The sequence below is a fragment of the Antennarius striatus genome, chromosome 1 (genome assembly GCF_040054535.1).
Source record: "Antennarius striatus isolate MH-2024 chromosome 1, ASM4005453v1, whole genome shotgun sequence".
In the NCBI taxonomy this organism is placed as follows: Eukaryota; Metazoa; Chordata; class Actinopteri; order Lophiiformes; family Antennariidae; genus Antennarius; species Antennarius striatus.
Window position 1 is genome coordinate 18600021 of NC_090776.1, and position 27813 is coordinate 18627833.

The 27813-nt window shown below is 47.3% G+C and overlaps 1 protein-coding gene across 1 annotated transcript; it reads left to right on the forward strand.

The window, feature by feature from the left end:
- Positions 1–4292: 4292 nt before the first annotated feature.
- LOC137612339 (matrix metalloproteinase-15-like) lies at positions 4293–27813 on the forward strand. Its single transcript, XM_068340858.1, has 10 exons — positions 4293–5055; positions 11477–11625; positions 11790–11912; positions 12141–12448; positions 15983–16144; positions 16221–16417; positions 19654–19792; positions 22955–23105; positions 24219–24337; positions 24457–27813. The coding sequence occupies exons 1-10, from the start codon at positions 4939–4941 to the stop codon at positions 24966–24968; spliced, it is 1977 nt and encodes a 658-aa protein (XP_068196959.1). The 5' UTR covers positions 4293–4938; the 3' UTR covers positions 24969–27813.

Below are 27813 nucleotides of genomic sequence, written 5' to 3' on the forward strand. Positions count from 1 at the left end.
GTCAAAATAAGCCCGGTGTATTTTTTTGAAGTAAATAAAAGATTTGGTGGCATTTTTTTTAATGGTCAATGGGGACCTTGTACAAACACAATGTCATAAGTTATGATGCGCTCCCTCACAGCGGAAGTGATGCAGTCGTAGGTATCAGTGTGAATCCGTATCAGCACCATTATATAAATATGCAGCTAGCGACAACATAGCAAGCTAAACATTTCACATTTATCAAGAAATCATCTCAGATCATGTCATCATCATCAGGGATGTTCTATTATTTATTATTTATTCAGTTTATTTTCTTTCTTTCCAGACATGTTATTACAACAGATTTCACTTTCATCAGTGTTGGAACATCAGCAACATCATCCGAAAAGAAAAAGGGTTGACGGATAGAAGCCATTGGCTTTTAAGGTTCCCGTCCCCTAGATCAACAACATCTATCTCATTGAAGCACATTGTCAACCAAATTCATACATTGCATGTCACAAATCAATTTAAATTATTTTGTACATTGTTGTTTTTAATCCGTCCATTCAGTCCAATAGTCGTGCATCTTTGTACAAGTCTTTGTCAGTACTTCAGAAGAGTCCAATTTTGTTCATGTTATCTGCATTTATTTATTTTTTTATGTGGACCTGCACCTCCAAGCCCACTGCTGTGGACCTGCACCTCCAAGCCCACCAGTATCACCCCTCATCTGTCTATCGGCTGGGGTCCAGCCGATACGTTGGACAGAAAGAATGGAAAAAGTGTTGTGGACGGACAAATTGAACAAACCAAAGTTTGAGGTGTTTGGATCCAAGAGGAACATTTGAAATGCAGAAAAACTGAAAAAAGTGCCTGATGGTGGGGTAACGTGATGGTCTAGGGTTGGTTTGGTGCTGGTGGGGTAAAGTGATGGTCTGGGGTTGGTCTGGTGCTGGTGGGGGTAATTTGATGGTCTGGGGTTGGTTTGGTGCTGGTGGGGTTAATTTGATGGTCTAGGGTTGGTTTGGTGCTGGTGGGGGTAACGTAATTGTCTGGGGTTGGTTTGGTGCTGGTGGGGGTAACGTAATGGTCTGGGGTTGTTTTGGTGCTGGTGGGGGTAACATAATTGTCTGGGGTTGGTTTGTTGCTGGTGGGGGTAACGTAATGGTCTGGGGTTGGTTTGGTGCTGGTGGGGGTAATGTGTTGGTCTAGGGTTGGCTTGGTGCTGGTGGGGGTAATGTGTTGGTCTAGGGTTGGCTTGGTGCTGGTGGGGGTAATGTGATGGTCTAGGGTTGGCTTGGTGCTGGTGGGGGTAACGTGATGGTCTGGAAGCATTAAATGACGCTCACGCTGTTGTTTTGCTAGTCGATGTTAACTATTGGTAGACTAACTGAGAAACTTAATGAAATCAAACAGTCATCCAACATGAAGGGGCGTGTCTGACTTTTGATGAGCAGGAAGTGATATCATTGCGTCATTCACGTCAGTGTGGTGGAACACCTCAGTGGATTAAAGCTGGGCTTAGCCTCTACACCCCCCAGGAGAAAATTCATTCAGCAGATGGAAAAATCAGAGGTGGTGACCCCGCCCTCTAACAAGCCGCATCATCCATACATCCATACTGTAAATCTTTTTTTTTCTTTTCAGTTTTCACACTATTAAAAAAAGACATCCAATTAGAAATATAACCACAATTTGTGAAATATGGGGTGTCATTTTTTTAAAGTACCACATCATCATTGTGAATTAATCACTTCCAAAAGAATAAGTGAAATTTGAAGGTTTCTCTCAAAGTGCCCTATTTTATGCTTTTCACAATTTAATCATTTTGTAAAGATGTTTGTATTTAGTGTTTGGAACACCTGGGGGGTCGCTGACCTGAATGTGTTCAGAGCTGCTGTTGTCATCAGTGAACCTAAATCTAGGAGGCGTGCTAACGTCTGACGTTTATGGAGACACCTGTAGTTTGTGACACTGTGGACACATTCCACACCTGGGTGTGTTGTGTGCTGCACATTATGCTTTGTCCATTAGGCGTTTACAGGCTAGGCCTGCAGCTGGTCTGTCTGCAGGAAGCCCCCACAGGCTAATAAAGTTCATAATTCCATTTGGAGGTTACCAGATATAATTAGTGTGTTTGTCCATACAAACAGACAAATAATTTCCCACTGGGATAACTAAATATTCATCTTCATCACCTTCTTCATCTTCAAAAGGGTGGATCCACCGTTGACAAGTCCTTCAACATTTAAAGAGCCCTGCAGGCAGCTGTGTTTCAGCTGCATGCCATTGGCTGGGGTGTACAATCTGCTGAGTGTGCACTTCTCTTTCACAGATTGTTTCTTGCATTTCATGCAAAACTTTTCATGCAGTCACCACAAAAATATTGTATATAACATTGTATTGATTGCATTCAGAGGCCAACGGCACCACCTGTTTCCTAGTGCTGCCAGAAGAAGAAAGAGAAAACATTAGGAGGACAATGTGTGTGGACAGGGTGGATTGTTGTCACGATTGCATTTCTGCAACCCTACACATGTATGGATAACAGTGTGTAGGCATGTTTTATTTCATATCAGTGGAATTATTTTACAAATGTTTGGAAATTAAATGCAAAATAAAGATTATATGATTGATATCTGTAACATGTTATGCAAGGTAGCATCATTTATGCAATGAAGACTTACCGCACTGCCATTATTTGATTCTAATAGATTCAGAATGCTCAAATCAAAAAGACAATAGCAACACACACTACATGCTGTAGTTATATGTCATTATCGTCGGGGGTTTCCGTGTGTTTTCTTGATGCCAAAACAGGTGAGCTCACCAAAGTGTGAGCAGAGCTGATGCTCGCCTCTGGGGTCGGATCATATCTGTGACATCATCGACCCCTCAGCTGGGTGGAGGAAGACTAGTGAGACACAGGGACTCATGGTTGCTCCTCAATATTACTGTTACTGCAGAACTCTGGCCAGGAAAACACACTCTGTTCACGCAGGAACTTTGCATTTCTGATTATCAGCAAAAACGACGACACACTGTACAGAAATATGGGAATTTCCCAGGTGCTGCTGGTTTTGATCCAATCAACTTAAATCAGTCAATCCACTTTTATTTCTAAAGCGCTCCATCACATCAGCAGACGTTTAGCAGTGCTTTTACAGACAGAGGAGCCCAACAGAACCCTCTGTCAGGCCTGGGGAGGCAGGTCGGTTCGAACGCGTTGGAACTACAACACTGGCTGAAAACCATCAAAGTTTACTTCAATCGTTGAGGCTCAAATACAAGCCTTCACACACAAGTCCCTGGCAGATTGGAAAAAGGTGGTGCTTTGATCTATGGTCATACTCACACTCGCCTTCTCCCTCGTCTTTCTATCTTATCTTTCCTGAGTGTACAAAAATTGAAATTTGACCTTGACCTAGTTTTCTCAAGGTCATCATCTCATTTTCATCCCCTTTGCTGCCCGAGTAATCTGCTCTTTGTTTCATCTATCTGCAACGGTTGTGAAGATATGTGGTGGACGAGCGAACGAACTGACAATTACAACACACCGCTTTGAAGGGATGTCATCAGAGTAAAACAGGTGGGTAATGAAGTACTGAAAGCTAAAAGAATTCCAGACCATTGTGGATTCAAAGCTAACGCGTGCGCGTTCACGTGTGGAGCATGTAAACTAAAAAAAGCACATGAACGTGAGGGAGGACAGGGGGGGGCTGTTGATAGGAAGATCAGAGCCACGCCCACTAACACGGAGCGTTTCAAAAGTGATTTTATCTATATTCAATCAAAGATATTGAGACCACGGATCAGTTTTGGGAAGACATTTCAAATACAGTGTAGTTGGAAGTCTGGCAGCTGTTGGGTTGTGTGTGTGTGTGTGTGTGTGTGTGTGTGTGTGTGTGTGTGTGTGTGTGTGTGTGTGTGTGTGTGTGTGTGTGTGTGTGTGTGTGTGTGTACAGTATATACATATATACAGTACATTTGTGCTGTATGACCTCACAAATACGTCAGTGACATCTCCTCCTCCACCCGTCAGGTTGTCGGTGCAGCGGTTCGGTCCTCAGGTCGGTTTAAGTCTGCAGCAGGAAGACAGGAACAGACAGGAAATACGCCCTTCAAAATAAAACACCTGGAAGGAAGCGTCCTTTTAAAGCTCGTGTTTGTCAGAGCAGAACTATACAGGTGTGAAGGGTCACCGCCCTGAGGGCTCTGTGTCCGTTCACACCTTTAGAGGCTCTGAGTCCGTTCACATCGAACTGACCAATCAGCAGACACGTGTTCGTTAGTAACTATTAGCCATTATTTTGAAAGTCTCGACAGGAAGTTCCGCCCTCGCACCGTCCCGCTTGACGCAGCTTCTTCCTATTGAGGTGCGGAAACTCCGGCGGGCGGTCAGTGTCCGTCCTGCACCGGGACCGGAGGGACAGCCGCTGCCGCCGCCACCGCGGGGTGTGACCGACCAGCACCGGCCAGCCGACAGACTTCCTCCGGGAACAGGAAGGAGACAGAACCCGTCCCGTCGGTGCGGGTTCCGTTCACCGGACAGCTCACTCAGAGGACAGTGACGTCAGTGGATATCGGCCCGAGGAGAGAAGTTGTTCGCGTCTCAGCACCTGCTCTCCTGTGGACACGTGACCTGTCGGGAACACCTGATGCGCGCCTTCATTCGTCCCTGACGGCCCCCGGGACGCACTGTGGCCCGCCTCGCTGAGCGGACCGGAGGTGGAGTCCCGTGGGGGGGGGAGGTCAGGCGCTGCTTCCGCTAGCGGACCTCTGGGACCCCGTGAGCGGAGGAGGGTCACCGGTACCGCTGGTCTCTGGGAACCGGATGTCGGTGTCGGTGTCGGTGTGAATGCACGTGCGTCCCGGGACAGCGGCGTCCTGAAGGCGGAGCCGCAGCGAACCGCCCGGTTCACCGACACGGAACACACCGAATCATCACAAAGTGATTGTCCACGTGACCAGACCATGGCGTCCAACCGGAACCACAGCTTCTGGTTGCTCTGGAGACGAACCTTCCTCGCGCTCTCCGTGTGCGCGCTTGGAGCGCGTGGAACAGCGGACGACAACACCTTCAACTCAGAGGTAAGGGTTAAATCGGTCAATCAATTAATCAATCAGCTTTCTTTTATCACATCAGCAGACATTTCAAAGCGCTTTAACAGACCGAAACCCAACAGAACCTCCAGAGCAGAATAGACAGGGGAAAAACTCCCTCATTGAGGAAGAAACTCTGGACAGGACCCAGACTCTGGGGGCGGAGCAGGACTCTGGAGGGCAGTCATCCGCCTTGACCAGTTGGGTGAAAAAGAAACACACTGGGAATAGAGACAGGGTTAGGAAAAGAGAGACAGTGTCAGATAGGCCAGATTGAATTTCTAGTCCAGATTGAGTTGTAGTTGCTGAATTGGAGACGGGATTTCCAGGCCTTTGGACTTCCTGTCTTCTATTCGTGTTCCCCACCTGTCGAACAGAAGCACATACACAGCAGTAGTGTCTTGCATTTGAAAAGTCTAATTTTAATGTAATACTTTAATTTTATACTTTAATTTTATATTTAATTTGATAATGTTTATATTTTTACTTTATTCTGTTTTATATTTTAATTTTATACTGTTTATATTTTAATTTAATTTTATGCTCTTTATATTTTAATTTTATACTGTTTATATTTTAATTTTATACCGTTTATATTTTAGTTATAGTTTAGTATATTAGTCCTGTTAGTGCTGCTTGTGTCTGTTAGTGTAGTGTATGTCTTGCGGTATGTCCTGTTATGTCAGTGTTTCTTTTTCTCCTGGTTTTTATCCAGTATTTATTCGTTATGTAATGCCTGAGCAGTGGATATATATGATTTCCTCCGGGATTAATAAAGTATCTATCTATCTATCTATCTATCTATCTATCTATCTATCTATCTATCTATCTATCTATCTATCTATCTATCTATCTATCTATCTATCTATCTATCTATCTATCTATCTAATATTAGCAGGAAAAGCAAAGAAAGAAGTAACAGAAGCTCCAAAAGTAATTAAAGTAACTCCCTTTAACAAGAGAGAAAATGCCCTCAGCAGTCTAGGCCTATAGCAGCTGGTACACTAGAATCTGTGTTTCTAATTGTAGGTTCTATCAAAGAGGAGGGTTTTCAGTCTACTCTTAAATAAGATGAGAGTGTCTGCCCCCCTGGACCGAGGCCGGGAGATCATTCCAGAGTAAAGGGGCCAGATAGCTGAAGCTTCTGCCTCCTGTTCTACTCTTAAAAACCCGACGGGTCACCAGAAATCCTACATCCTCGGATCGAAGGGCCCTGGGTGGGTGATATACTTCAATAAGATCTTCAATGTAAGATGGAGCCTTACAGTGGAGAGCTTTATATGTAATCATAAGGAGTTTGAATTGTAGATTTAATTGGGAGCCAGAGTCAGGATGCTAGGACAGGAGAGATGTGCTCTCTCCTCCCAGTTCCAGTCCTTATGTAGCAGCTTGAACAGCCCGATAATAAGGTATTGCAGTAATACAATCCAGAAGTAACAAAGCATGAATGATTATTTAAAGGATAAGAAATTTCTAATTTTGGTAATATTTTGTAAATGAAAGACGGTTGTCCGAGACTGGCTTCTTGGGATAGGGTTAGTGTTGAACAGCCGTCAGGGTAGGTTTAGAGTTAATCAGCTGTTGGGTTAGGATTAATCAACTGTTGGGTTAAGCTTAATCAGATGTTGGGTTAGGTTTAATCAGATGTTGGTTTAGGAATAACAGATTTTTGGTTAGGATTAACAGATGTTGGGTTAGGATTAACAGATGTCGGGTTAGGATTAACAGATGTTGGGTTAGAATTAACAGATGTTGGGTTAGGATTAACAGATGTTGGTTTAGGATTAACAGATGTTGGGTTAGGATTAACAGATGTTGGTTAGGGTTAACAACTGTTGGGTTAATGATGTATCGGCCTGTCTAAGTATCCATCCATCCATCCATCTATTGCGATGGATGGATGGATGAAGGTCATTGACCTTCATCGCCTGTCCAGTCAGTTCATTCAAACACACTGTGGTTCCCATCCCAGCCATGTGATTTTAGGGTTCTCTGGAAAACCTTTTAGCTCTTATATTTCTGTCTCCTCTTAAGTATAAACAGCACAATCCTAACTTTCTGAAGAAGAGGTCTCCAGTTTTTCCGAGATTATTATAGAAAAATAATTTGAACTCAAAGCTGAAAACGTCATCTCAATTTTTTGATGTACTTGTAGACTCTTGTGCCAACAGGCTTCTAACCTTTAGACAAGTTGCCTGTGCTTTTGATGCTTTAGAGTCAATATTTTTCCTTTTACTAATCCCTGACCAAACGTTCAGGGATATTAGTTGTCTTCTGGTTTAGGGCTAGGGGTTAGGGTTGGGGTTAAGGTCAGAGGTTAGAGTTGGGGTTTGGGTTAGAGTTAGGGTTAGGGGTGTGACAAGAAGTTTGGATGACAACAAGAATTTTCACAGTGACAGACGGTCCAGAAGCATCACACAATTATTTATGAATCATCGACAAAGATGTCGAGAGAAGGCTGATGCCGGCGGTCAGTCTCAGCTGTGTAGCATGTGATGTCTGAATGTGACAACTGTTTAATAACTGGGACACACACACCCACACACATACACACACTGTGCCTGAGACTCCAGGCATCTTCATTACACAATGGACCCTTTTGTCTGAGGACAGCAGAGAAGGAAGATGACATCCCAGAACTGAGGAGTTCAGAATGTGGGGCGTGGAAGTCGTTGGCAGCAAGGCAGCGGTGGAGGTGAGGCGGCCGTCCTCAGTGATTTCTTCAGACACATAACCGTGAACGTCCACCGGCCACTACTCGCATGGTTTTATTTTCAAATTCCAGACATGGAATCAGCTAGTTGAGAAGAAGAACAAAACTTAAGTCTTCCCAAAGGAAACTGTTTAGTCCAGTTGGTTTGATTTCACTCACAAGGCAGGAAGGACGGTAGAAAATGTCCCAGAGGTTTGTGGTGCATCTGAAGGGGCTGGCCGCACCTGGTTCCTGGTTTACACTGCCAGAGGCGGGATCACTTTGTCTGAACACACCACCATCCTCAGACAAAGATTGTGTCACGTCAGCATTCTGTGTCCCACCATCACCTCAGAACTGGATGGGACCAGTCAAAGGTTCCTTCTCCCACCTGTGGGGGCAGCAGACAGGTTCACACCCAGTGCAGTGTGGGACTAGAAGACTGGACTTTTTGTCAGTCAGCTTGTTAAACGTGGCTGATGCTCTCTGCTGCCACCCCTGCATGTTGCCCTGGGGGTAGATGAGGTGTGTACATCTCAACACCGTCACCAGGAGCGACATGGAGCTTGTCGGGGCGTCTGGACCGCCGTTAACAGATGTTGTTAACGGCGGTCTCTCCGTCCTCTGGGCTCCATCCTCTGGACCTCTGTCTCTCCGTCACCGCTCCATCCTCTGGACCTGCGTCTCTCCGTCCTCTACCGCTCCATCCTCTGGACCTCCGTCTCTCTGTCCTCTGGGCTCAATCCTCTGGACCTCCATCTCTCCATCCTCCACCGCTCCATCCTCTGTACCTCCGTCTCTCCATTCTCCACCGCTTCATCCTCTGGACCTCCATCTCTCCGTCCTCTGGACTCCATCTTCTTGGCCAAGGTGACGCAGAGACCAGCCTCAGAGAAAAACTCTGGCAGGATCTTGGCTGACATTATAGTGGACACACACACACACACACACACACACTCTGCCAGTTCACTCACTCACACACACACACACACACACACACACACGCACACGCACACACACACACACACACACACACACACACACACACACACACACACACACACACACACACACACACACTCCTGGCAGGTTTTAGTACTCCTTGTTTATTGCTTGGTTTGGTTTTGGCAAGTAAGCTCAAGGACTTAGAAAGACGATTTAATACATGATGCCTACAGAATGCAGACACACACACACACACAAACACACACACACAGATGAGCGCTGCTTTCATTTTGTTGTCTAAGACATGCTTAGCATTCAGGGGACTTTGTCAACCTCCATACACCTCACAACAGTTCCTATGACGTGTGTGTGTGTGGAGTCAAAACAAATGACTGGGTACACACCACCTTCATAACTATGACAGCAGCAAAGACAACCATGAGATGTTGATCCTAGAGGAGCAGGAACGGAGTGGCTGGAGGATTAGGGTTGGGACTAGGGTTAGTGGTTAGGTTCAGGGGTTAGGATTAAGACTAGGGTTAGTGGGTAAGATTAGGTAAGAAGTTAAGATAAGGTTTAAAACTAAGGTTAGGATTAGGTTTAGCGCTGTCTCCTAAATTTAACGCGTATGTGTTCATGTGAGTGAATTCTCTTTTTTGTTGTTTTCATTGAAATCTGATTTTGAAAGTGAGTCTTAAGGGTTTACCAGAGAACCAGTGGAGAACCAGTACATACTGTATGTCCATATGTCCACTGAGAAATGTGCTCAGGTGGTTCAGTTTCATCTAAACCGGCAGTGACCCCACACTTCAGACATGTTCTGTTGGGTTAAGGTTAGGTTTCATCTGAACGTTACCCCACCCTTCAGACATGTTCTGTCGGGTTAGGGTTAGGGTTAAGATTAAGGTTAGGGTTAGGTTTGATCTGAACATGGGCCCACGCTTCAGATATGCTCTGTTGGGTTAGGGTTAAGGTTAGTGTTAGGTTTCATCTGAACGTGAGCCCACGCTTAAGACATACTCTGTTGGGTCAGGGTTAGGTTTAGGGGTCGTTCTGTTTCATCTGAATGTGACCCCACGCTCCAGACATGTTCTGTTGTTTCCTCCAGGGTGTGTGTTCTTTTACTTTGCGGTCCCTCCCTCATGTCCACGTCACACAGGCCTGTTGTACCTCCGGAATAACCATTTGTCCTGATGAAACGTGGCCTTGGGGCAAATCATTTGCCCTGGCTTGTTGGTAATGATGTTACTGGAGTTATTCTCGGAATTGCTTCAGCAGTGTGGACAGTGTGCAAAGGGTTAACAGGGTCACTGCAAACAGATCTGGGATCTGGTTTTACTGAGTTCTCATTGGACTGCCTCAGACACACAAACAGTGTGTGTGTGTGTGTGTGTGTGTGTGTGTGTGTGTGTGTGTGTGTGTGTGTGTGTGTGTGTGTGTGTGTGTGTGTGTGTGTGTGTGTGTGTGTGTGTGTGTGTGTATGCAAACACAGATTAGAAGTTTGACTTTGTGAAAGGTGGGCGTCGGCCTGAGAGGCTGGCTGTGCTTGAGCAGACATGGACAAAGAGACACGCCTTTTGACATTCACTACCCCCCCCGTGAGGGAGAGTCCCCCTCCACCCCCCCGGACCGATCGAGTGTCTGAAATGTCCCACATGCGAGGGCTTGTCTGTGGATTAGTGTGTCATGCGTGTGAGATTGGGTTTCTGCAGAACAGAACAGGTGGGGCAGATCATCTGTGATTGGGTGAAGTATCTTTCCCTCCCCAACCCCCCCCCCCCCCGCCCCTAGGGACATTCCCCCACCAGACAGTCAGAAACAGGCTTCAAAACAACTTACAGAAGATGAAATGAAGCCAAAGCAGGAGAACGCATCAAGAGCCAAGCCACTGCTTTCATGGACAACCCTAACCCCTCACCCTTTCGTGGAGATCCCTAACCCTAACCCCTAACCCTTTCATGGAGAACCCTAACCCCTAACCCTAACCCCTAACCCTCTCATGGAGAACCCTAACCCATAACCCTTTCACGGAGAACCCTAACCCTAACCCCTAACCCTTTCATGGAGAACCCTAACCCCTAATCCTAACCCTTTCATGGAGAACCCTAACCATGACCCTTACATGGAGAACCTCAACTTCTAGATGTGTTCTAGAGCAGCAGCCCCAACCGTTAGCTCCACTCACTAGCTTCATCACAGACAACATTTAACAGACGGGTTTAACACAGACAACATGTTAACAAACCGGCCTTCATCTGCTGGATAACCGTTCCAGGACGGCTGTGGTCCAGTAATAACAATAATGTAGTCTAATAATCACCAGTGGTCTGATGTCAACAGACAATAAACAACTGCAATTCATAAATTAATAATCAACATCTCTGTCAACCAAATTATTTAAGAAAAAAAATCCTTTTTAATGAATAATTATATTAAAAACCTGAGACTTAGATAATCAAGACTGGTAGTCCCTTAGGGACCGAGGGACTTTGCTGGGACAAGGAACCTGTTGAGACTGTTGTCCAATGAGATGTCAGGTTTGATGTCCCTGACTCGCTGCTACATAGCCTTACTACCTTCAATCTGAAGGCTGTCACCATAACTTGTATGTCATGTTTTTTCTGCTATTGATTGAGCCAAACTGTTTGGTCGCACATCTGCGTAGTCGACTGTTGAGGTTTGAAGGATCGGTCTGAACACGTTCCCTCTAGGTGTGAATGAGGACTCCAGCAGTTCACCGGTCCTAACACGTTCCTTCATGTTGGTTTCCAGTCGTGGCTCAGGAGGTATGGCTACCTGCCCCAGGCCAGCCGGCACATGTCGACCATCCAGTCGGCCCAAATCCTGTCCGACGCCATCAGGGACATGCAGCAGTTTTATGGCCTGGAGGTCACTGGACGGATGGACCCTCAGACCATCAGGTCAGCAGTACAGAGGTTCTTTCAGAGCTCTACAACCGCTTCTGGACACCAAACCTCAATTGAATGAGTTTGAATGTGATCAAAAAGTTTGATCCAGGTCCACGGTCCTTGAGAGGAGCTGTTTGTGGTTTGAACATGTGTTCACCTTCTTTGCTGTCTGTCAGCGCCATGAAGAGACCTCGCTGCGGTGTGCCCGACAAGTTCGGAGGCCAGATCAAAACCAACGTGCGGAGGAAACGTTTTGCACTCACTGGACATAAATGGAGCAAGAACCGCCTGACTTACAGGTAAAAACAGAGTCTGAAGGAGAAGCAACCTGCTACTGATGCACATTAAAGTGGTAATGTGAATATTAATAATAAAAAAGACTGAATGAGTTTAAACTAACTCATTTGTATATTATCAATTTAGTGTTTTATCAGTGTTTTCCTGTTTCTCTTCATTTTTATGTTTTTTGACTTGACACACGTGAGCCTCTGTCAGACTGGTTTTCCTATCTGCCCTCTGTTGCCCAGTGTCCAGAACTACACCCCAAAGATCGGCGAGTATAACTCCTATGAAGCCATCCGCCAGGCTTTTAAGGTCTGGGAGGGCGTGACCCCCTTGACATTTGATGAAATCCCATACCAGGAGATCAAATATGGACGCCGCAAAGAACCCGACATCATGATCTTCTTTGCTTCGGGTTTCCATGGAGACAGCTCTCCTTTTGATGGAGAGGGGGGGTTCCTCGCTCACGCCTACTTCCCTGGACCTGGAATGGGTGGGGACACACACTTTGACTCTGATGAACCTTGGACAATAGGAAACCACAATGTGCAAGGTAAGCGATTTTTGAAAGAAAATTATGCTCCAAACATGGAAGATCATTCCTTGTTGACAACTTTTGAACTTACAGTCCAGGACACAGGAAGTAGAAGCTAAAAAGAAACACTAACCCTAACGCTAACATTACAGGAAGTAGAAGATAACAAGGAACACTAACCCTAACGCTAACATTACAGGAAGTAGAAGATAACAAGGAACACTAACCCTAACGCTAACATTACAGGAAGTAGAAGATAACAAGGAACACTAACCCTAACACTAACATTACCGGAAGTAGAAGATAACAAGGAACACTAACCCTAACATTACAGGAAGTAGAATCTAACAAGGAACAGATGAGAGGCCAGCATCCGTCTGGGTTTAGCTGTGTTCGTCCGACATACAGCATCCGTCTGGGTTTAGCTGTGTACGTCCGACACACAGCACGTGTCTGGGTTTAGCTGTGTTTGTCCGACCCGTGGGTCGTGGTCGTTCAGCCCCTCAGGGGTAACTGCGAAGGCTTCTCTCCTCATTGTTTCGTTGGCCTTCAATTGGGCTGCTATCCTGCTCAGCCTCTCCCGTGTGAGTCCAGGTGATGAACCATGACGCTGATGTCGCTGCAGGTTAGGTTTAGGATTACGGTTAGGGTTAGGTCCTCCTGTGTCTGCATCGGCCAACTGGTTGTTGGCTCCAGGACTCAGTGTTTAGGTTCCTCTGGCCTCCGTGATATGGATCAGTAGAACCTCCTGGTCCTCAGGTGTTTTTTAGAAGTCAGTCTGAGCCAGCTGACAGTCAGAAGTAAATAAAATAAAGTAAATAAAATAAATGAATAAAATAAAGACACATTTTCTATAGTTTTACTTTGCGTTTAACCTGGTTATAAAAAATCAATTGTTGAACCTTTCACTCCTTCACTCATAGGGTCAGGGGTTAGGGTGGGGCAACCGATCATACATGGAAGTGAGCTTTACACGCAGGTGTGTGTGTGTGTGTGTGTGTGTGTGTGTGTGTGTGTGTGTGTGTGTGTGTGAGTGATGTAGGATGTGATGCAGGGCAGATCAGAGATGGTAGAATGTTACAGTCAGGGGGCGGTGGTCTGAAGACTGTCCCTTTGTTCTTCAACAACTTCAGAGCAAAGTAGCAGCTGATGACAGAGTGTGTGGCGCCCACCCCTCACTGTTCAGGTGTGGCCCCCACCCCTCACTGTTCAGGTGTGGCCCCCACCCCTCAATGTTCAGTGACTGACATGGTAAACAACTGATAAACAAAGCTGTTTAAGTCAATCCACTGGACTTTAAGAAAGTTCTTTAAGAAGTTTCTCCTCTGATCCAAGAGGCTTCTTCAGTTCTGAAGGTGCCTGGTCTGGTCTAGTTTATTAACCCTGTGAGGTGTGGTCAGTACTATTCACATTCCAACGACCAATGAAACCCATCTGGATCCTCAACGATTGTTGGTGGGAGTGTCAAAGGGGGGTCGTTGAAATGCGAGTTTCATATTTGTATGCTAATGAGGGTCATTAGCATGAGACACATCACCTGGGTCAATCTGCTGAGACAATCTTTTTGGGAGTTTTGAAAGGACATGATTGTAAATGGAAGAAAGGTGAATTCGCAGACCACCCCTTTGTTCAGAGATGGCTTCTCCACTTTGACATGGATGGCCTCTTTCACTCCTCTCTCAAACCTCCCTGTCCAAGAACATTGGTATCTTGAAATGGTACAGCTGAGTCCTGACCTGATGAGATGGCTCTTCTGTGTTGATCCATGTTCCTGTGTAGTGGTTGTTTGGTGTCTTCTATGTAGACATCTGAGCATTCCTCGTTGCATTTAACTGCATACACCCGATTGGTCTTCTGATTGTGAGGTCGGGGTCTTTTGGGTGGGGTGGGGTCTTTTGGGTGGTGTGGGGTCTTCTGTGTGGTGGGGGGTCTTTTGGGTGGACCAGTCTTTGTCGGAGGATGTTGCCCAGCTTAAAATACACAGGAACCTTGTGTTTGTTGAAGATCCTCCTCAGCTTCTCAGACACTCCCGACATGTATGGGTCACTATACCATTCCACTTGCCCGCCTTCTCTTCCGTCCTCACTGGTGTTCTCTTTTCTGGATCTTGTGTGAGCTTTCACAAAGGTCTGGTCAGGTGTTGGTGTTCTTTTACCTGGTCTTGGTTACTGGTTGGTAGCTTATCGGCCCTGTTTTGCAGGGTTTCAACGACAGTTGTAGGAATGTGAATAGCACTGACCACACCCCACAGGGTTAATAGATAAACTTAATAAACTGACCACACCCCACAGGGTTAATAAATAAACTTAATAAACTGACCACACCCCACAGGGTTAATAAACTGGGACAAGATCAGACAACTTCAGAACTGAAGAAGCCTCGTGGATGAGAGGAGAAAGGTCTCCAAGAACTTTCCAGTGGATTGATTTAAACAGCTTTAGATAACCATGACCTGGATAACTGAGAACCCACACAGACAACTGGTAACCGAGTGAACAAGGCCCCCCAGACTGGAAACCCACTGGTTTGTGTCGCTGGGCTCTAACTTTCACCCACATTCATGGTCAAACACAACGGTCGTCATAGTTACCACGCGCACACACAGACACACACACACACAGACACACACACACACAGACACACACACACACACACACACAAAGACCTGTTGTTTGTCCTTCAATGCTCTCTCTCTCTCTCTCTCTCTCTGTCTCTGTCTCTGTCTCTGTCTCTGTCTCTGTCTCTCTCTCTCTCTCTCTCTCTCTCTCTCTCTCTCTCTCTCTCTCTCTCTCGTCAAAGGTGTTCAGTCAGTGTTTGGTTTAATTCAAGTATATTTTGCCAAAATTTCATATGACGGTTTCATATGAGTGTGAGTTCATGTTTAAGTGAATCTGTCTTGGATGTTGTCAACGTAATTATCTTATAATATCGACTTCATGAATAAAAGTGATTTTAAAAATCTAATCAAATCTCTCTCTCTCTCTCTCTGTTTCTCTGTGTCTCTCCCTGACTCTGTCTGTTTCTCTCTCTCTGTCTGACTCTGTCATTTTCTCTCTCTCTCTCTCTCTCTCTGTCTGTCTCTCTCTCTGTCTCTCTCTCACTGAGGACAATGGGGGGGGTGGTGCTTGTGTTTTTCAAAGAGGATGTTCAGCGTCTCCATTCCTCTCACTTGAACAGCGATGACATCACCAGGCCATAGAAGTGTGATGTCAGCAGCACCAATCAGATCGCTTAGTCTGATGAAACAGCTCCAGGGTCAGAAGTCAGAGGCAGAAGGCCAGATGCTTGCTGGCTCTGCAGAGACTCAGGAACGGGTTCAGTGTTGAGGGTTTTTGGTTCTGCTCCTTTGAGAACATTTGTAGGAACCCTTTTCTCCAAAGGAAGTTGGTGAAGTGGTCAGTGTGTCGGCCGTGTCTGCCTTTAGCAGCGACCGCTAGCCCATTGATTTATTGATTATTATTATTTCATTGGGATTTTCAGTGATATTCAGTGAATCTCTGTGATTCTCATGTTCTTGTTTTTGTCCTGGCATTAATGTTCGGGTGTCTGCAGGCAATGACCTGTTCCTGGTGGCGATCCATGAACTTGGCCACGCCTTAGGCTTAGAACACTCCAACAACCCGCTGGCCATCATGGCTCCGTTCTACCAGTGGATGGAGACGGACGGTTTCCAGCTACCTGAGGACGACCGGCGGGGCATCCAGCAGATCTACGGTGGGGCCGTTCATCATGACTCTCCTCTAGAAGAGTAACATGGCAGAAGGTTAACCATCTTTGATTCTCCAAGCAGGTCTACCAGACAGTGGCCCCACCCAGGCTCTGCCCACCGTGACCCCCCGTCGCCCGGAGCCCAGGCCACCTCAGGCACCCCCCCGGTACCCTGACCGCCCCAAGACCACTGAAAGACCAGATCACGCTGGACCCAACATCTGTGAAGGGAACTTTGACACAGTGGCAATGCTCCGAGGAGAAATGTTTGTTTTCAAGGTAAACGGTCTGAGGGACAGGAAGTGATGTCATTGTGACTTCAGTCAGTGATCAGTGTGCCTGAAGGGCGAGAGCTTTAAGTTCAGCTAACGGGGCTTTACTATTGGTCCTTGCTTGGCGAGCAGTTGGCTTCCAGCAGAGGGGCTTTCCTGACTGTGAGCTCGTCCTGTGGACTCAGTGGGAGGCGAGTGGCGTGTGCATGGCCAGCTAGTGGTTTTCAATCAGGTCCATGTGGGTTGTAAAGCAGAAGAGCTGCTGTGTTTTATGGGATGCAATACTGTTAAAGGGCGCTGTGTGGTCAGGTGTTTCCTTCACGAAGCAGCAGGAGTCTACTTTGACTGATCATCTGGCTGAGAGCTGCAGGTATTTTTATGATTTTATGACATCATGAGCGTTATCCCTGTTGTTCGTTTTTATTATAAGTGTGGTTTTTGGTGTTAAAGTTCCTTGTCAGTGAATATTATGCGAGGATTTTATGTGATCCTGAATTGAAGGAGGATTTAAACCAAAAAGGAAACCTCTGTTGTGTAAACATCCCCATGCTAAAGGAGAATATAGATGTTTAGTAGTCTGTGCACCACTGTCCGTACAGCTTTGTATGATGTAATAAAATCATAACTCCAAAGATCAAAAATTTAATTGAAAAGACATTACTTACACCCCTTTTAACCTGAAATGGCTACAATAGACTTGTCCAAAAGTGTTGGTTTGCACCTTATCTGAAGTGAAGGAGTCCGTGGAGATACGTGGAGACGTGTCAGCAGAAATGTTTCATCCTGGTGCTGTTTATGGACAGATAAGCAGCGATGTGTTTGAGTGCTGCAGGACAGAGCAGCGATGTGTTTGAGTGCTGCAGGACAAAGCAGTGATGTGTTTGAGTGCTGCAGGACAAAGCAGTGATGTGTTTGAGTGCTGCAGGACAGAGCAGCGATGTGTTTGAGTGCTGCAGGACAGAGCAGCGATGTGTTTGAGTGCTGCAGGACAGAGCAGCGATGTGTTTGTGTGCTGCAGGACAGAGCAGCGATGTGTTTGAGTGCTGCAGGACAGAGCAGCGATGTGTTTGAGTGCTGCAGGACAGAGGTGGCGTCCGGCATTGGCCGCGTTCCACTCTGAAGAGGGTTCCAGGTATTTCACTGCTCCAACCTTGGACCAGGCGACGCCCAACATGACTCCCTGACTGAAGTTGGAGTTGTCACAGCTAGAATGTGACAGAGAGGAGTGTATAAATAGTTCCTGTGTTGGACAGGAAGTGCTCCTGACACTGAGCAGTGATCAGCTGTGGGATTATTTTTATACTTTGGGTTTCATCCACATCCACACGATGCTTGTCTGGATCACAGGAATCACTGTCCAAAGATAACTTTTCCCTTTCAACCAGTGTGTCTTAAACATCGGCAGGTGTATTTGTCTGCTTTGGTGAAATTATGGGATGCAGCTCCATCATCAAGATTTGTCATCGGGTCAGCATTTGTGAACTGAGTTGGATTTGGTTTGTTTTCAGACCAAAGACCAGCTAAACCAGTGACATTCCTATCAGCTTTAGCTCTACTAGTCTCAGTATTATAACTGCTTAAACATTAGCATGTTAGCATAGCTATGTTTAGCATTTATCTCCTAGCAGCTGGTGTCACCTCAGGTGCTCTGATTGGATTGGAAGAGGTGCTGCTTGCATTAGATGACAGTCTGATGGACATAAGAGATGTCCCTGTCTGGTTTGGGTCTTATTCCAGACTACGGTGTTCAGATCCAGAATTACTTACTGAAAGGACTTCATGTTTGTCTGACTGGGAGTCTCCAGCAGCTCAGCCCGTCTGTCTCTCCGGCAGCTCAGCCCGTCTGTCTCTCCAGTCAGTTAATGAGCAGTCAGTCTTCCTTTTATTTGATTTAGTCTCTGTTCGCTGCTGAGGCAGCAGGTGACAGATTTGTTCTGCTCAGCTCTAATACCGCCGGTGGAATCTGTCTGCTCAGTGTCAGGAGCTCCAATACCGCCGGTAGAGTCAGGAGCTCCAATACCGCCGGTAGAGTCAGGAGCTCTAATACCGCCGGTAGAGTCAGGAGCTCTAATACCGCCGGTAGAGTCAGGAGCTCCAATACCGCCGGTAGAACCTCAGAACCCTGGAGGGTTGTCCAGTCTGTCCCGTGTCGTGGTGTCTCCAGTCTGTCCCGTGTCGTGGTGTCTCCAGTCTGTCCCGTGTCGTGGTGTCTCCAGTCTGTCCCGTGTCGTGGTGTCTCCAGTCTGTCCTGTGTCGTGGTGTCTCCAGTCTGTCCCGTGGCATGGTGTCTCCAGTCTGTCCCATGTCGTGGTTGTCCCGTGTCATGGTGTCTCCAGTCTGTCCCGTGTGGCGGTGTCTCCAGTCTGTCCCGTGTCATGGTGTCTCCAGTCTGTCCCGTGTCATGGTGTCTCCAGTCTGTCCTGTGTCATGGTGTCTCCAGTCCGTCCCGTGTCGTGGTGTCTCCGGTCCGTCCCAGGTCGTGGTGTCTCCAGTCCGTCCCGTGTCGTGGTGTGTCCAGCTCGTCCCGTGTCGTGGTGTCTCCAGCCGGTCCTGCATGAAGGACACAACTAGGAGTTGTTGCCTAGAAGCTGCACACAGATTCTCTGATTCTGTTATCCAGGACAAGCAGGGCGCCTGACTCACCACTGGTGAATGAGTCTTGTGTAAATGTGTCTGTGGCGTCTGCACACAGCATTCTACTGGTGATGTCCTGGTGTTAAGATTAGACTCGACAGTGAAAACACATTTCTTTATGAAGAGGATTTGGTGGCAGGTTGTGATCAACATGGAGAAATATCAGGAACCCGAACTCTAACCCCTAACCCTAACCCCCTTACCCTAACCCTAACAGCTCGGGTCTCTTTGGATGTGTTAGGGGTTAGGTTAGGGTTAGGTTAGGGTTAGGGGTTAGGTTAGGGTTAGGGGTTAGGTTATGGTTAGGTTAGGGGTTAGGTTAGGGTTAGGGGTTAGGTTAGGGTTAGGTTAGGGTTAGGGGTTAGGTTAGGGTTAGGTTAGGGTTAGGTTAGGGTTAGGGGTTAGGTTAGGGTTAGGGGTTAGGTTAGGGTTAGGGGTTAGGTTAGGGTTAGGGGTTAGGTTAGGGTTACGGGTTAGGTTAGGGTTAGGGGTTAGGTTAGGGTTAACACATGACACTCAGCCAGGAATTTATAAGGACAGAGAAAATGAGAAACTAGTGAGGTTTTCAAACTGAAATGATGCCCCGCTTAAAAGAGTTTGTCCCCTCAGGGCCCGTGGTTCTGGCGGGTTCGTAGGAACAGGGTTCTGGATAACTACCCCATGCCCATCAATCACTTCTGGAGGGGTCTTCCTGGAGATATAGACGCTGCCTATGAGAGACACGACGGCCGCTTCGTCTTCTTTAAAGGTAAGTAACAAATGGACACACTCCTCACCAACACACACTCCTCACCAACACACACTCCTCACCAACACACACTCCTCACCAACACACACTCCTCACCAACACACACTCCTCACCAACACACACTCCTCACCAACACACACTCCTCACCAACACACACTCCTCACCAACACACACTCCTCACCAACACACACTCCTCACCAACACACACTCCTCACCAACACACACTCCTCACCAACACACACTCCCCACCAACACACACTCCCCATCAACACACACTCCTCACCAACACACATTCCCCATCAACACACACTCCTCACCAACACCACACTCCTCACCAACACACACTCCTCACCAACACACACTCCTCACCAACACCACACTCCTCACCAACACACACTCCGCACCAACACACACTCCGCACCAACACACACTCCGCACCAACACACACACATGTCAGAAGCTGTCGTTTGAAAGCTCCACGTGTCGTTTAGTGAAAACTAAAACGCTCCAAACGGTCCTCCAGGACGTCGTGTTTGATTCACTGCTATTTGGAAAATGGGTAGTGTTAGAATGGGTCGTGTTAGAATGAGTAGTGTTAGAATGGGTTAGGGTTAGAATGGGTAGTGTTAGAATGGGTAGTGTTAGAATGGGTAGTGTTAGAATGGGTAGTGTTAGAATGGGTAGTGTTAGAATGGGTAGTGTTAGAATGGGTAGTGTTAGAATGGGTTAGGGTTAGAATGGGTAGTGTTAGAATGGGTTAGGGTTAGAATGAGTAGTGTTAGAATGGGTAGTGTTAGAATGAGTAGTGTTAGAATGGGTAGTGTTAGAATGGGTAGTGTTAGAATGGGTTAGGGTTAGAATGGGTAGTGTTAGAATGGGTTAGGGTTAGAATGAGTAGTGTTAGAATGGGTTAGGGTTAGAATGAGTAGTGTTAGAATGGGTTAGGGTTAGAATGGGTAGTGTTAGAATGGGTAGTGTTAGAATGGGTAGTGTTAGAATGGGTTAGGGTTAGAATGGGTAGTGTTAGAATGGGTAGTGTTAGAATGGGTAGTGTTAGAATGAGTAGTGTTAGAATGAGTAGTGTTAGAATGGGTAGTGTTAGAATGGGTTAGGGTTAGAATGGGTTAGGGTTAGAATAGGTAGTGTTAGAATGGGTAGTGTTAGAATGGGTTAGGGTTAGAATAGGTAGTGTTAGAATGGGTAGTGTTAGAATGGGTAGTGTTAGAATGGGTAGTGTTAGAATGGGTAGTGTTAGAATGGGTAGTGTTAGAATGAGTAGTGTTAGAATGGGTAGTGTTAGAATGGGTTAGGGTTAGAATGGGTCGTGTTAGAATGGGTTAGGGTTAGAATGGGTCGTGTTAGAATGGGTAGTGTTAGAATGGGTCGTGTTAGAATGGGTTAGGGTTAGAATGGGTAGTGTTAGAATGGGTTAGGGTTAGAATGGGTAGTGTTAGAATGGGTTAGGTTAGAATGGGTCGTGTTAGAATGGGTAGTGTTAGAATGGGTAGTGTTAGAATGGGTTGGGGTTACAATGGGTTGGGGTTAGAATGGGTTGGGGTTACAATGGGTAGTGTTCCACAAGAGTCGTCCAGTGGCTTCAGACTGAACGTCACCTAGTGCCCACCACCCTCCTCACCAGAGGTGGGGGGCAGTTCCTGTGTCCCTGTGCCTCCACAAGAAGATATGCTGACAACCCAGCAGATGATTTTAAGTTCAAAAATGAATGCCGGGGGGCTACTGTGGTGCAGTGGGTGGTGGTGTCACCTCACAGCAAGAAAGTTCTGGGTTCGAGTTTCGTTCTGTGTGCAGTTTGTGTGTTCTCGCCATTTTTGCGTGGGTTCTCTCCGGGTTCTCCGGCTTCCTCCCCCCTCCAGAAACAGCTGAGAGGAACTGATTGTCCCAAATTGGTTGTTTGACTAGAGCACATGTGTCAAACTCAAGGCCCGGAGGCCAAATGTGGCCCTCCACATCATTATATGTGGCCCTCGACAGTATAAAAGTTGTCTAAAAATAAATCGGTCAAAGTGTGCTTTGAGCAAAACTGCATTTCCCACAATGCATTAATTCAGCCCAATCTGGACCACAGAGGAGACACAGGTGTTCAGTAAATTCTGTCTTCGTGGACGATGTGATGGTTTGTGGTTGGTTGTAGGTTCTCTGTCCTTCAGGAGGAAGGGGGGCCTGTGAGGAGATGCTTGATGTTGGGGTGTGAACTGTCTGGACCAGCCAGTACGTCCTCTGAATCAGAACTGGATGGCTTTTGATGGTGTAAAACAGGGTTTGAACATGCATGACAGAAGGTCAGCTCTTTCCTGTCTTTCCACACCAGTAGATTGTTGCTTCTATCTTGGGGCATGTTGTGCTTCAGCATACCCACCTCCATCAGTCAGTGTTCCATCATCTGGTTCCCTTTACAGCCTGAACACAGTCACACCGTTTGTGGAGACGTTGTGTGTACTAACAGGGATACATGTGTTAGAGCTCAGCTCATTATTTTAATTGGAGCCTCTGAGAGGCTCTAACGGCTGTGATGAAGTTATGGAATGATTAAAACAGAACAAGAGTTTACAGCTTGAGGCTTTGGGGCAGCTGCTGAGAAGATGAGAAGGATGACATCATCCACGCCCTTCATTCTCACATTCGACTGGGAGCCAACAGGAGGGGGGGCAGTCTGCTGTCAGCATGAACACAGGTCTATCAGGTCACCAGAATGGTGTTCTCCTGCTGGGGGGCTTCAGCTCCGCCCCTACATTTTTAATTTTGGAATCATGAGAGCTAAAAACAGTGAAATCCTGTCGACCTCAGTGATTGGTTGTCCTGCAGCAGACCTTCCTTTAAAGGACTGATACGTTGGAGAGTGTGTCCTATGGGGGCTGATTTTGTTCTACCTACACAGTGACTGATGACGTGAGTGTTTTACTCGCTGCTGCCGCTTCAGACGCCAGAGGTCAGTTTAAGGTCAACCAGGAAAGAAAATCCAACCAGGAGGAAGCTGAGAGGAACTGTCCAGTGGTTTAAGGGTTAATTAACCGCTCTCTGTGTGTGTGTGTGTGTGTGTGTGTGTGTGTGTGTGTGTGTGTGTGTGTGTGTGTGTGTGTGTGTGTGTGTGTGTGTGTGTGTGTGTGTGTGTGTGTGTGTGTGTGTGTGTGTGTGTCCTTTCAGGACACAGGTTCTGGCTTTTCAGGGAGGCTAACCTGGAACCCGGCTATCCCCTGGAGCTGGTAGACTACGGCAGAGACATTCCCTACGATGGGATAGACACAGCCATCTGGTGGGAGCCGTCAGGATACACCTACTTCTTTAAAGGAGACTGGTAAGAAAGCACCGCCCAGTGACCTCCCAGTGACCTCCAAGTTACCTTCTAGTGACCTCCCAATGTCCTCCCAATGACCTGTCAGCGCCTTGGCTTCACTCCGTGTACATTAATGCTAATGCTAACCAGTTGGCTGTTGGGTCCACTGTCCATTCTCACACTGCTGGAGGCGTGGTTCTGGGAAGGCTGGTGATTGGTTCATCTAGGACTGGTTTTCCATGTCTCAGGACTGCAGTTCGTATCCATGGCGACGCTCCCAACACGCCTGTTAATCGTTGACAAAAAATAAACAAGCAGAACGTTGTGTGTTTAAGACCAGGAAGAGGACAGATGTTCACAGCCCCAACAGGACACACGTGTTCACATCCCCAACAGGACACACGTGTTCACATCCCCAACAGGACACATGTGTTCACATCCCCAACAGGACACACGTGTTCACATCCCCAACAGGACACATGTGTTCACATCCCCAACAGGACACACGTCACGTGTTCACATCCCCAACAGGACACACGTGTTCACATCCCCAACAGGACACACGTCACGTGTTCACATGCCCAACAGGACACACGTGTTCACATGCCAACAGGACGCACATCACGTGTTCACATCCTTGTGTCAGAACGTTCATGTAACCATTGTTACCCCCTGAAAGGACAGAGCAGCGCCCCCCTCTGGCTTTGGGATGGAACCACAGGAGAGTACCTGTGTTAGCACCACTGTAGTTCCTGTGTTAGCACCACTGTAGTACCAGTGTTAGCACCACTGTAGTTCCTGTTAGCACCACTGTAGTACCAGTGTTACTACCACTGTAGTACCTGTGTTAGTACCACTGTAGTACCAGTGTTACTACCACTGTAGTTCCTGTGTTAGTACCACTGTAGTACCAGTGTTACTACCACTGTAGTTCCTGTGTTAGCACCACTGTAGTACCAGTGTTACTACCACTGTAGTACCTGTGTTAGTACCACTGTAGTACCAGTGTTACTACCACTGTAGTACCTGTGTTAGCACCACTGTAGTACCAGTGTTACTACCACTGTAGTACCTGTGTTAGTACCACTGTAGCTCATGTGTTAGCATCACCGTCTGCTGCACCATTGCCTGCAGGTACTGGCGCTTCAATGAACAGGCACGCCTGGCTGACCGGGGCTACCCCAAACCAATCACTGTGTGGGGGTCGTCAGTGCCCTCAAGCCCCAAGGGGGCCTTCCTCAGCGATGATGGGGGTGAGCTGTGTTTGTGTGTGTGTGTGTGTGTGTGTGTGTGTGTGTGTGTGTGTGTGTGTGTGTGTGTGTGTGTGTGTGTGTGTGTGTGTGTGTCTTCACACGTGTCTTCTCTTTTCCAGCGTACACCTTCTTCTACAAGGGGTCCAAATACTGGAAGTTTGACAACCACCGCATGAAAAGCGAACCCGGTTACCCCAAATCTATTCTGAGAGACTTCATGGGGTGCAGCGTGGACCTGAACCCAGACCGGGACACCGACCCAGATGAAGGTGGCAAACACCCCGACGTGAACAGCCCCCCCTTCAACCCAGACGCGGGGCGGGATGGTGACCAGAACACAGACCGGGAGGCGCCGGATGGCGGAACGGACAAACGTCCCGGCCGGGGATCAGAGGACGACCCCAACGAAGACGAGCGTGAGGACCGGGAGGAAGACACCAACGAGGTGGACGTAGTCCTGAAGGTGGACGACAGTGAGGAGCGCACCATGAACATCCTGATGGTGACCATCCCACTGGTCCTGGTGCTGTGCATCCTGGGATTGATTTACGCCATCATCAACACGCTGCAGAGCAAAGGGCCCCCGCGGCTCCTGGTGCACTGCAAGCGCTCTCTGCAAGACTGGGTCTGACCCCTGACCCTCAGTCTCACCCTCCCCCCAGTGGCCCCCTTTTCTCCATTGTCTGCCAGTTGCCCCCTTGTCTCCAGTGTCTCCATTGTCTGCCAGTGGCCCCCTTGTCTCCAGTGTCTCCATTGTCTGCCAGTGGCCCCCTTGTCTCCAGTGTCTCCATTGTCTGCCAGTGGCCCCCTTGTCTCCAGTGTCTCCATTGTCTGCCAGTGGCCCCCTTGTCTCCAGTGTCTCCATTGTCTGCCAGTGGCCCCCTTGTCTCCAGTGTCTCCATTGTCTGCCAGTGGCCCCCTTGTCTCCAGTGTCTCTGCCAGTGGCGGCCGTCCATGTGGTCATGGATCTGATGCTGTACTGACAAACATATACTAGGAGAAGCATTGCAACACACACCTCCCCTGTGACACACACACACACACACACACACACACACACACACACACACACACACACACACACACACCGCTCTACAGTCTATTTATAAGACAGAAGTTTGCACATGTTGTTTGTGTTCTATGGATTGTGTTGCTTTGCTTCTGGTACTCTAAACCAGGAAGACCCTGGGGGGGGGGTCTTCTCTGGTCATGTGACATCTGTTTATGCTATCAGTGTTGTCTCAGGACCAAGAAACAGAGGCGCTGCGTGTGGACGGAACACTTTGCCATACTCATAATGTGTGTTAGGATGGGGGGGGGGCAGAGACGTGTGACTGACATCAGAGGAATGATGAGGTCAGAAATCCTATCAATGAATTATAAAGGAGCAATTCACCCCAAATTAAGATTCAGTCCTGATATGTCAGTTGTGTCCGTTATCAGGTCATGAACGACTCACCGTCTGTGAAACACTCCGAGCTCACAGAATAAAATAAACACAATGAATCCACACAGAGAAAGGTCATGTTTCAGCCTGGAGGGGATGTTTCAGCTGTAGGTGATGTTTCAGCTGCAGGTGATGTTTCAGCCTGGAGGTCATGTTTCAGCCGTAGGTGGTGTTTCAGCTGCAGGTGATGTTTCAGCTGCAGGTGATGTTTCAGCTGCAGGTGATGTTTCAGCCTGGAGGTGATGTTTCAGCTGCAGGTGATGTTTCAGCTGCAGGTGATGTTTCAGCTGCAGGTGATGTTTCAGCTGCAGGTGATGTTTCAGCTGCAGGTGATGTTTCAGCCTGGAGGTGATGTTTCAGCTGTAGGTGATGTTTCAGCTGCAGGTGATGTTTCAGCCTGTAGGTGATGTTTCAGCTGCAGGTGATGTTTCAGCCTGGAGGTGATGTTTCAGCTGCAGGTGATGTTTCAGCCTGGAGGTGATGTTTCAGCTGCAGGTGATGTTTCAGCCTGTAGGTGATGTTTCAGCTGCAGGTGATGTTTCAGCCTGGAGGTGATGTTTCAGCTGCAGGTGATGTTTCAGCCTGTAAGTGATGTTTCAGCCTGTCGGTGATGTTTCAGCCTGTTGATGTTTCAGCTGTAGGTGATGTTTCAACTGTAGGTGGTGCTGTTTATGAGCAGAAAGCATACATGTTTATCAGCAGAAAGACTTCCCATCCGGTGGGCGTGGCGAGATGCGACTGAATTGAATTCGATCTGCTTCTATTCGTTAAGCTAACCGTCTGCTAGCTTAGCGTCACATGAAGTGTAACGGCATGACTCAGCAAAAAAACAAAATCAGTCAAACGTCAGACTGATTTTAACCCTTTGTGTCTCTGCTGTAAAGACTTTGTGTTTTTCCCCTGAAATCATCAGTTTAGTTCGTGAACTTTGACAGAATCTAAGCAGCGACAGGAAGAATCAAGTTGTCCAAGCAGAGTGTTTTCATTTCAGAATCAGAATCAGAAAAGGTTTTATTGCCAAGTACAGTAAAAAGTACTGTCGAGGAACTTGACGCGGTGTCGGTGCATTGAAAGGCGGAAGAGAATAGTAGTGAATGAGGAATAGGAATAGGAAAACTATTTACAATCCACATTACGGTGAGTTTAGATACTGTATAAGGATGGTGATTGCAGGCGAAGAAAATAAGTCCAAACAGTAAACTGTCTGTGCAGAGTGGTGAGGGGCGGATGGTTACCTGGGGGGGGGGGCATTGTTCATGAGGCTGACTGCAGTGGGGAAGAAGCTGTTGAGTTCAGGCCCCTCCCACCTGCCTTTTTTGTCCTTATTTGGAAACCATTGATGTTCTTCAGTATTAGCTTCAGATCGCTGTGACATCACTGCATGTGTGTGACGACCTTTGACCCAGCAACAGGAAGTCCCACGACAGACAGCGCAGACGCAGGGGGTCGCTAGCTGGCGTTCCCAGCAGTTTGGGGGGGTCGTGTGAACATGGACTAATCCTCTTCATTAAAAACAGCAGGTGTGTGCAAATGCTTTCAGCCCCAGACACCCCCCAAAGTAACCCCAAAGGAACCCCTGAATCTGTTCTTCATCTGGAAGAACAGAGATGAGAGGATGTCAGAAAAATGACCACCAAGAGTAAAAACATTCCAGCAGAGAAACAGAATCTGAAATAAAGTTTGTTTCTGTCTAAATCAGATGAAACTAAACGACTGAAGTCTCCTTTAGGTCTCGTTAGTTTGTTCATCAGTAGATCAATAGATCAGTGGATCAATAGATCAGCGGATCGGTTGTCAGGGTTTGATCCGTGAATAAAGATGGAGCAGTGCTTCACCTTCCAGTTTGGGAGGGTGGGGTTCGGCTCGGCGGCTCAGGTTACACAGATGTGGGCAAAGGGGGGGTGATAGATTTCCTGCAGCTGACAAAAGGGGAGTGGGAGGAATATGGGGGGGTGGGAAGAGAGAGGACAGTCACGGCAGCAGGTCATGTGACCGGCAGCAGAGAGGAAACCTTAACTCAGTTTACGGA